The sequence below is a fragment of the Vulpes vulpes genome, chromosome 16 (assembly GCF_048418805.1).
Source record: "Vulpes vulpes isolate BD-2025 chromosome 16, VulVul3, whole genome shotgun sequence".
Classification (NCBI taxonomy): Eukaryota; Metazoa; Chordata; class Mammalia; order Carnivora; family Canidae; genus Vulpes; species Vulpes vulpes.
This window is the reverse complement of record NC_132795.1, coordinates 46,272,558-46,283,375: the sequence shown is the minus strand read 5'-3', so window position 1 is coordinate 46,283,375 and position 10,818 is coordinate 46,272,558. Positions and strand designations below refer to the sequence as shown.

Here is a 10,818-nt window from a genome sequence, read left to right as displayed (position 1 = left end):
TTTAGTTGATCTGATATGAGGATGGCTACCCCCTGCTTTGTTTTGAGGACCATTTGAATGGTAAATGGTTCCCTAAACTTTTATTTTCAGGTTGTAGGTGTCCTCCTGTCTAAAATGAGTCTCTTGTAGACAGCAAATAGATGGGTCCTGCTTTTTTATCCAGTCTGAAACCCTGCGCCTTTTGATGGGGTCATTAAGCCCATTCACGTTCAGAGTTACTATTGCAAGATATGAGTTTAGTGTCATAACGATATCTATTCAGTCCTTGTTTTTGTGGATTGTTCCACTGAGCTTCTTCTTAAAGGGGAATTTTCAGAGTCCCCCTTAAAATTTCTTGCAGAGCTGGTTTGGAGGTCACATATTCTTTCAGTTGCTGCCTGTCTTGTAAGCTCTTTATCTCTCCTTCCATTTTGAATGAGAGCCTTGCTGGATAAAGTATTCTTGGTTGCATGTTCTTCTCATTTCGGACCCTGAATATATCCTGCCAGCCCTTTCTGGCCTGCCAGGTCTCTGTGGAGAGGTCTGCTGTTACCCTAATACTCCTCCCCATAAAAGTCAGGGATTTCTTGTCTCTTGCTGCTTTAAGGATCTTCTCTTTATCTTTGGAATTTTCAAGCTTCACTATTAGATGTTGAGGCGTTGAACAGTTTTTAGTAATTTTAGGGGGGTCTCTCTATTTACTGGGTCTGAATGCCTGTTTCCCTTCCCAGATAAGGAAAGTTTTCAGCTCTGATTTGTTCAAATACATATTCTGGCCCTCTGTCCCTTTCGGCGCCCTAGGGAACCCCAATTAAACATAGGTTTTTCTTCCTCAGGCTGTCATTGATTTCCCTTAATCTATCCTCATGGTCTTTTACTTGTCTCTTTTTTCCTCAGTTTCCCTCTTTGCCATCAACTTGTCTTCTCTGTCACTCACTCGTTCTTCCAACTCGTTAATCCTCGTTAGGATTTCTGGTTTGGATTGCATCTCATTCAATTTATTTTTAATCTCTGCCTGATTGGATCTAAATTCTGCAGTCATGAAGTCTCTTGAGTCCTTTATGGTTTTTTCTAGAGCCACCAGTAGCTGTATAATAGTGCTTCTGAATTGGCTTTCTGACATTGACCTGTAATCCATATTTTGTAACTCTGTGGGAGAGAGGACTGTTTCTGATTCTTTCTTTTGAGGTGAGGTTTTCCTTCTAGTCATTTTGCTCAGTGCAGAGTGGCCAAAAACAAGTTGTATTGGGAAAAGGAGAAAAAGAGAGGAGAGAAAGAAGAAAAGAAAAGAGAAAAAGATAAAAGAACAAAGGAAGAAAAAAGACAAAAAAGAGAAGAAAAAGAGAAAGAAAAAGAAAGAAAGGAAAAAAGGGGTGGGGGAAGCAAATGAAATCAAAAAGCAAAAAGAAAACAATAACAAAAACAAAAACAAAAAACAAAAAAAAAAAAAAACGCGGGAGTATCTTCTGTTTCTGTATACTTTAAGTCCCTTGACTTCCCCTGGTAGTTGTCCGTCTAGCTGGTCTTCTGGGGCAGGGTTGTGTTGTGCTGATTTTCAGTGTTAGCACTTGTGGGAGCTGCTCTGCCCCCTGCCTGGTGCAGGGCTCAGTGTGGGTTGTTTACCCCAGGAGGAACAACCATAGTGGCGGCGGCCAGCTCTGAAGCCCTGGAGTCAGCTCTCGCAGTAACAATGGAGCTCTTGGTCTGCAGGGCCTGGAGGCTCCGGGGGCGGGGCCGGTGATCTGCTCACCTCGGGGCAGGAGCGTCCTTGCTGTCCTGGGCCCTCCCAGCCTCTGCCTGTTGCCGGGGAAGGCCGGATCCTTGGCTGTGTCCCGGGCACCCTGTGCTCCGGATCCTGCGCTGTTGGAATCATGCTCCCAGACGCGCAGCCCCCTCCACGGAGCCGCCTCCGGAGCCCCTCCAAGCTGCTCCCAGAGCCATGCAGCCCCCTCCGCGTGGAGTCTCTTACTCCGTCGGAGCCGCCTCCGAACTGCTCCCGGGTCTCGCCGTGTGCGCTGCAACCCTTTAGGGAACTGGGCGCACTCTACCTGGGGCGCAGGTGTCTGTTAGTGTTCCAGGGAGCCTGAGGGCATCCCCGCCCTCCTAGGGTCCTGCTCCAACTCCCTGCGAGTCCTTTCCACTCGGGAAGTTTAGTGCAGCTTCCGCTTCTCTGGGACGGAGCTTTCCTGTCCTGGGGGCACTCGCCCAGCCTTAGCCCGGCTCCTCACGGGGCCCCTTCACCTTGGATGTCTTTTGTTTCTTTATTTCTTTTTCCCCGTCTTCCTACCTTGTTAGAAGCGCGAACTCTTCTCTCTGTAGCGTTCCAGCTGTTCTCTCTTTAAATCTCAGACCAAATTCGTAGATTTTCAGGATGATTTAAAGGTTATCTAGGTTATTTGGTGGGGACAGGTGATTTGGGGACCCTACTCTTCCACCATCTTGCCCCTCCCTGTATCCCAAAGATTTTAAATAGTTGTATCTTCATTCTCATGAGTTTCCATTAACATTTTAGTTCTTCTCTAATTTCCTGGTTGACCCTTTCATCTTTTATCAGGATGGTCCTTAACCTCCACCTGTTTGAATTCCTTCCAATTTCTTGTTATGATATAGTTCTAATTGCAAAGCATTATGGTCTGAGAATATTCACCAATCATTGGTATCAGTTAAGAACTGATTTGTGACCCAGTATGTGGTCTATTCTGGAGAAAGTTTCATGTGCACTTGAAAAGAATGTATAATCAGTTATGTTTGGATGTAAATTTCTATAAATATCTGTGAAATCCATCTGGTCCAGTGAATCATTTAAAGCTCTTGTTTCTTTCGAGATGTTGTGCTTAGAAAACCCGTCTATTGTTGAAAGCGCTACATTGAAGTCACCAAGTACAAGTGTATTATTACCAAAGTATATCTTAACTTTGGTTATTAATTGATTGATATACTTGGCAGCTCCCACATTCGGGGCATATATATTGATGATTGTTAAGTCCTCTTCTTGGATAGTCCTCCCTCTTCCTTTAAGTATGATATAGTGTCCCTCTTCATCTCTCACTACAGTCTTTGGGATAAACTTTAGTTTATCTTATATAAGCATGGCTACCCCTGCTTTTTTGAGGATCATTTTTTAAATTTATTTATTTATGATAGTCACAGAGAGAGAGAGAGAGGGGCAGAGACACAGGAAGAGGGAGAAGCAGGCTCCATGCACTGGGAGCCCGATGTGGGATTCGATCCTGGGTCTCCAGGATCGCGCCCTGGGCCAAAGGCAGGCGCCAAACTGCTGTGCCACCCAGGGATCCCCTTTGAGGATCATTTGAATGGTAAATGGTTCTCCAACCTTTTATTTTCAGGCTGGAGGTGTCCTTATGTTTAAAATGAGTCTCTTGTAGACAGCAAATAGACGGGTCTTGCTTTTTATCCAGTCTGAAACCCTGCACCTTTTGATGGGGTCATTAAGCCCATTCATGTTCAGAGTTACTATTGAAAGATATGAATTTAGTGTCATCATGAGACCTATTCAGTTCCTGTTTTTGTGGATTGTTCCCTTGGATTTCCTCTTTCTTTTACAGTGTCCCCCTTAATATTTCTTGGAGAACTGGTTTGGTCTTCACATATTCTTTTTGTATCTGCCTATCTTGGAATCTCTTTATCTCTCCTTCTATTTTGAATGAGAGCCTTACTGGATAAAGTATTCTTGGTTGCATGTTCTTCTTATTTAGGATGCTGAATATATCTTGCCAGCCCTTTCTGGCCTGTCAGGTCTCTGTGGATAGGTCTTCTGTTAATCTAATATTTCTCCCCATAAATTTAGAGATTTCTTGTCTCTTGCTGCTTTAAAGATCTTCTCTTTATCTTTGGAATTCGCAAGTTTTGCTCACTGCAGAGTGGCCAAAAACAAGTTTTACTAGAAAAAGCAGAAAAAGAAAAAAGAAAAAAAAAGAAAAAGGAGGGGGGGAACAAGCAAAAAACAAAAAAAAGGGGGGGAGTATCCTCTGATTCTATATACTGTAAACCCCTCGACTTCCCCTGTAACTTTTCCAGCTGCTTGGTTAATAACTTGCTTTTCCACTTTCCTTCCAGCTGGTCTTCTGTGGGAGGGGCCTGCCGTGCTGATTCTCAGGTGTGTGCACCCGTGGAACTGCCCAGCCCCCTGCTAGCTTTCCGCTAATTGGATAAGGCTCACCCACCTCATGGAGGGGAATCTATTTCACTCAGAGTTCACCAATTTCAATGGTAATCTCATCCAAAAATATTCCAGCCAATTGTCACATTATATTAATAATTATGTTTAGGAAATCTTTCCCTACCTCCAAATCAAACATTGACTGTTGGTTTTCGGGAGTTTCTCCATAATTCTTGTATTTACATAGTATCGTTGTACCCACATGATGACTGTATATGAAAAGAAAATGACATTGAAGCCTATACGTTACTTCTACAATTTTTCTTCAGCACTTATTATTTGTGTGTTTTCAATAGAGAAACAGAAAAGTTTTGTCATTTCCTTACTGAAATGAAACAGAATTATCGAAAGCCTATATAGAAAAGAGGCTTTTTACTATACTTTGAGGCTGTCTTGGCAGTGAAATCCCATATAAATTGGGTTGTGCTTATATAACTGATATGGAATTGAACATCACGTGAATTGTGGATGTGATTATCATTCATCAGGAAATTCTAGGATATTATAACGAGACAATTATAAGAAATCTGCAAAATAACTCAGACACCAGGAGATTTCTTTATTCATGATCATTGAATCTGGAGAAAGCAAATATTTTGACACTTACAAATCTGATGCTCCAAAGTATTGTGCTTGATCAAAGTTACATAAAAAAATGTGCAAGGTCGGCAGATTTTCAGTACGTTTTTAAAATGTACTTTGTTAATTTTAAGTTTTTTAAAGATTTTATTTATTTATTCATGAGAGAGAAAAGGCAGGGACACAGACAGACAATTTTAATTTTTAATTTTTTAAAACGATTTTATTTATTTGTGTTAATTTCTTTATTTAAAGGAAAAGAACATTTTACAGTCTATTAACTGGATAGTGGTACACATTATTTTGCTTAAACTATTGAAATGAAATAAACTGTGTTCATAGATTCTGACATCTTTAAAATCTTTCTTCAGTTATATATATATACTTATGTCTCTATATCTATATAACTTATATATCTTTTTCCATTCATCCATCAGAAAGGATGGATATCCACCATTTGCTTCAAGGTGAATGGAACTGGAGGGTATTATGCTGAGCGAAGTATGTCAGTCAGAGAAGGACAATCATCATGTGGTTTCACTCATATGAGGAATATAAAAAAATAGAGAAAGGGATTATAGTGGAAAGGAGAGAAAGTGAGTGGGGAAAATTAGACAGGGAGACAAACCATGAGAGACTCCTAACTCTGGGAAACAAAGGGTTGGGGAAGAGGAGGTCAGAGGGATGGGGTGACTGGGTGATGGGCACTGAGGGGGGCACTTGGTGGGAGGAGCACTGGGTGTTATACTGTATGTTGGCAAATTGAACTTCAAATAAAAAATATATATATCTTCCTTTCTCACTTGTGGAAATGAACATGACTTATTAGCACATATTTCCACTTGAAGATAATTTATTCCCCAAGCTCCATGATGGTAATTGGCCATAAATGACCCATCTTTAAGGGATACTTAATTTTATGGCAGACAGAATGTAGATATTTACATCTAAAGTCTGAAGAAGGCTCAAATATGAAGTTCTCTAGCTTCTTAAAGTGATATTTTTCCGAATTATTTTCCAGGAGGAGGAGAAAGAGATTATTAAATTGTTTATAGGAAACAAAGCATATATGTTTTCAAAAGTTCTAACCAGACATCATAGACTTGAAATACAAGCTGAAGTGTCAACAGCGTCAGCAGTGAGCATCCAACCCCAGGTTAGTAAATAGCCTTTGATAGACATTTAGTGAATCTGTTTCTGAACATACAAGTCAACCAGAGATCAATACAGTCTATTATTTTTTACATTAAAGTCATTGTCAGTTAAAGTCAAATTTTGTCATTGTTGTATTTGTTTCCTAAGTAGCATTTGTAGGTATGCAAAACCTTCCTCATTTGCTTCTGAGTATAAATTCAACATTTATCAAACTTTAAAATGCATTTGTAAGTCATGAAGTGTTCTCTGAAATCAGAACCCTGTTTAAATTAATTTCCTCCACTTCTTTTAACATCCTTTTTCAAAAGTGTATTGCTATATAATTTACATACCATTGCTATATAATTTACATCATTTCCAGTGTCCAATTAAATGGTTTTTAGCATATTTACAGAGTTGTGCAACTGTCGCCAATATCTAATTTCAGAGCACTTTTAATTCAATAGCAAGTAAAACATTTCTTTTTTTGCTTGTTTCCCATGATTCCATCTGGTTGCTTTGACGTTCTGTTCACCTAATCTCTAAAACACACTAAATGAAATGCAGTTATGTTTTAGGTTTACATGAGGAAAACTTCATGGCTATAGAGCAAAATATACCAATAAAAGAACAGCCATTATGGTCTGTAATATGTAAGTTAGCTGGTGTTAGGTCATCTAACTTAACTTGTGAAGAGATCTTGAGTTGTGATTATACCCATTGTGTCTTGGTGGTGGTTAAATTTAAATTTATAATCCCATTCTAAAGAGGGTTAGCACCTATAGCCAAAGAGTCTTGCAATGAAATCTTTTAATAAAATCCATTTAGAAAAGTTTAAAAGGAACAAAAGGATTTTGAGTCCATTATCCTGACAAAAACCTGCCTGAGACTGTTGCCATTCGAGTGGGCTCAAACAGATATAATAGACATTAATTCCTCTAGATTTTTAAATTCTATTACTATATATTCCCATCATCAGAATATTTCAAATCCGAAATATGTTACTTTAGTTCCCTGTAAGAGAAGCCTTACCAAACTGTTGTTTCATGTTATAGTCTTCAATCTTATAAAGGGCTAACATACTAAGAGTTCATACAAAGGACAGTTCTGCATCTTTTATGAAATTACTCTGAAGAATTCTGTTCAGTATCTTTATAAAAAGGTTTATACAATATCTTCCTCTTAGTGAGAAGAGTGGGGTGTCACCTCATTTCCGTGATAAACTGATAATGACCTATCCATTCCATCCCAGTTCTTCTGGAAGTTCAGAACTACATTTTTAATAAAATGCTGAACTTATCAATCACTCATGTATATTGTAAAAACTACACCATCCACCCAAAAAATTATTGCATGGGTTCTATGTTCTGGTCCTTGTTGAGAGCTCTTGAAAAATATTTCTTTCATTGAAACCACTCTAAAATCCTGTCATAAGTAGTCAGTTTATACACAGTAAACCTATAAATGATTGGATCATGGGCTCTTTAATCGCAAACCCAACTGATTGAGTTGGGTTGGATAAGAGCAGTAGTAAAATGTGGGAAGGAGAGAGATTTGTGAACCTTATGTTAATAGGTTTAGTTTCCTTTATACTTAATGCTTTATTAACTGATTTAAGTGAGATTGGTAAACTGTCAGTGCTACATAGACACGGTCTGAATAGTGAGCTTGTGAATGAACAAATGAATACGGAAGGAAGAGATAATTTCACGGCTACCAGGAGAAGTCTCAGAAACTGTCTGGATTGCCAAGATTTCAAAGAAAGCATTGTGGACATGACTGCATAACTCCATAAATCTGTTTAAAAATCATTGTGTCTTACACTTAAAATGGGTGAATTTTAGTGCATAAGTACATTTTATCTTAATAAAGTAGATTTAAAAAATAACAAAAGGAAGATTCCAAGCAGCCTTAATATGAGAGAAGAGCAAATTCTATGGCTGGGCTTGGCTTTAATCTTCTCTGTATTGCATTTTGAATTAACATCTTACAAATTAAAATTACATTCAGATAAAATTTAAGGGAGACAGAACATAAAGACTCCTAACTCTGGGAAACGAACTAGGGGTGGTGGAAGGGGAGGAGGGCGGGGGGTGGGGAGGAATGGGTGACGGGCACTGAGGGGGACACTTGACGGGATGAGCACTGGGTGTTTTTCTGTATGTTGGTAAATTGAACACCAATAAAAATTAATTTATTTTAAAAAAAAGAAAGGGAAAAAAATTTAGGTGATCAATTTCATGTGCCTAATATTTGACAGGCCCCTTCATATCCACCTCCTTTCTTCATATAGATTCAGAACACAGCTTGAAACTGGAGATAATGAAGTTGCAGAATTATTCCTTGGTGTCAGAATTTGTGTTGTATGGACTCTGCACGTCCCGACATCTCCAGCATTTATTCTTCATATTTTTCTCTGGGATCTATGTGGCCAGTGTGCTGGGTAACCTCATCATTGTGGTCACTGTAATTTCTGACTCACACTTGCACTCCTCTCCTATGTACTTCCTGCTAGGAAACCTATCTTTCTTAGACATATGGCTTGCCTCCTTTGCCACCCCCAAGATGCTCAGGGACTTTCTTAGTGACCGAAAGCTTATCTCCTTTGGAGGATGTATGGCTCAAATCTTCTTCTTGCACTTTATTGGTGGGGCTGAGATGGTACTTCTGGTTTCCATGGCCTATGACAGATACGTGGCTATATGTAAACCTCTGCATTATATGACCATGATGAGACGGCAGACCTGCGTGGGGCTGGTGTTGGTCTCATGGGTCATTGGCTTTGTGCATTCCATCAGTCAAGTAGCCTTTACTGTGAATTTACCGTACTGTGGCCCCAATGAGGTGGACAGCTTCTTTTGTGACCTGCCTCTTGTAATCAAGCTTGCCTGCATGGACACCTACGTCTTAGGTATCCTTATGATCTCAGATAGTGGATTACTCTCCATGAGCTGCTTTCTGCTCCTTTTGGTTTCTTACACTGTCATCCTCATCACTGTCCGACAGCGCACTGCTGGTGGGGTATCCAAAGCACTCTCCACTTGCTCTGCACACATCATGGTTGTCACACTCTTCTTTGGGCCCTGCATTTTCATTTATGTGTGGCCTTTCAGTCGGTTCTCTGTGGACAAGCTCCTGTCTGTGTTTTACACCATTTTTACTCCACTCTTGAACCCCCTTATCTACACACTGAGAAATAAAGAGATGAAAATAGCTATGAAGAAACTGTGTAACCACCATGTGACTTCTCATTGAATCACAACTTTCCATAGGCCTACATGTTCTTACTCATTTACGGGATATAATTTCTTTAATATGATTTGTGCAAAGATTTCATTCTGATGTTTTACTGATATAATTTGTATTGTGTTATATTGCAGAGAAATAGTTGTAGATCACAACAAAAATCATGTATATACTTCTGTATAATTTTATGCTTTAAATAAAATTTTATGACATTATAATATCACTACATGATATTGTATGGTTTATATTACATTACAATAATTATATTATTTTAATATAATTTTACTTGGTGATGGGCACTGAGGGGGGCACTTGACAGGATGAGCATTGGTTATTATGTTATATGTTGGCAAATCGAACTCCAATAAAAAATATACAAAATAAAATAAAAACAGTTAAAATAGTTTTATATTATAAACATAACTTGTAAGTATAAAATGGCATTGTAATATAATATTAGTATACTTACATAGTAATTACTATATAATATAACTTCATTATGAATACACATACATGTACATTCATACATTTAACTCCATACATTCCCTTCAGAATGCACTTGCAAATTATATTTCTTTCTTTGTTAAATCAGATTTCTCTTACAAGTATTTTGTGTAAAATATTAATAGGAAATGAATTTAATTTCCTAAATATAGTTCAATACAGCATGAGCTGTTAGTTCATAGGCATTCAAGACGTAAGACACTCAGGACAAGGAAGCTAGTTGAGAATAAAATGCCTTAGGAATCTCCTGGCATTGAAAGCCTGAGAGAAGGAAAAAGACACTATTTAAAGGTCTTATTGATTTAAAAAGTATTCTTTTTCTTATAAATGTGTATTATGCTTAAACTTTTTAGTGAAAAAAAAGAATGTATGCCAGTAAAATTCAATTACAGAAGTTCATTTTCTCACAGGAAAAAAAATCAGTATTTCTGGCTCTGTATTTCATGTTGTAAAATAAGCTATTGTGTTACTATTTAAAGTGACTGGGTGATGGGCATAGAGGGGGGCACTTGATGGGATGAGCACCGGGTGTTATGCTATATGTTGGTAAATTGAACTCCAATAAAAAAATTAAAAAATAAAGTTCATTGGTTTAGAAAAAAAAATTTTTTTGGTTTAGAAAATTAATAAATTTTTACCCACAGACTGTAAATAATCACTACATTTACACTGTCTTACTGAGTCAATTCTGTCCCTTGGGGAATCATCTATTCAGAAGTGTGCTTGAGTACCACAGATTCAGATCTCATGCTGAATTTTTAGATGTCTTTGGATCTTAAGAAGATAATCATAAGCAAGAGGTAACTTTTGTATTAACTAAACTAATGGTTAAAGAGTTCAGTTTTCTTGTACTTCGATTCTGAAATGTCACACAAAAGGAGAGAATCAGGTAATGAGCAAATTACTTGAGTAACTGGATGAAACTGCCAATAATTTTAGACAATGTTTCCTTTTTTAAAGACTTTATTTATTCATGAGAGACACAGAGAGACAGAGACACAGGCAGAGGGAGAAGCAGGTTCCTCACGGGGAGCCTGACGTGTGACTTGATCCCAGGTCTCCAGGATCACATCCTGGGCTTAAGGCAACGCTAAACCACTGAGCAACCCAGGCTGCCCCTAGACAATGTTTGCAATAAGGAGAAGCATGCTCCAGGGCACTTCTGGCTTCTCTTATGGCTGTAATGTCACACATTT

General features: G+C 38.5%; 1 protein-coding gene across 1 annotated transcript; it reads left to right on the top strand.

Moving 5' to 3' along the window:
* Nucleotides 1–8,167: 8,167 nt before the first annotated feature.
* Nucleotides 8,168–9,127, top strand: LOC112912399 (olfactory receptor 4K14). Its single transcript, XM_025989103.2, has one exon. It carries the CDS (start codon nucleotides 8,195–8,197, stop codon nucleotides 9,125–9,127), a length of 933 nt encoding a protein of 310 aa, XP_025844888.2. The 5' UTR covers nucleotides 8,168–8,194.
* The last annotated feature ends 1,691 nt before the right edge of the window (nucleotides 9,128–10,818 follow it).

Coding starts and splice junctions, on each gene's coding strand:
- LOC112912399 (XM_025989103.2), top strand. CDS start 8,195: ATGAAGTTGCAGAATTATTCCTTGGTGTCAGAATTTGTGTTGTATGGA.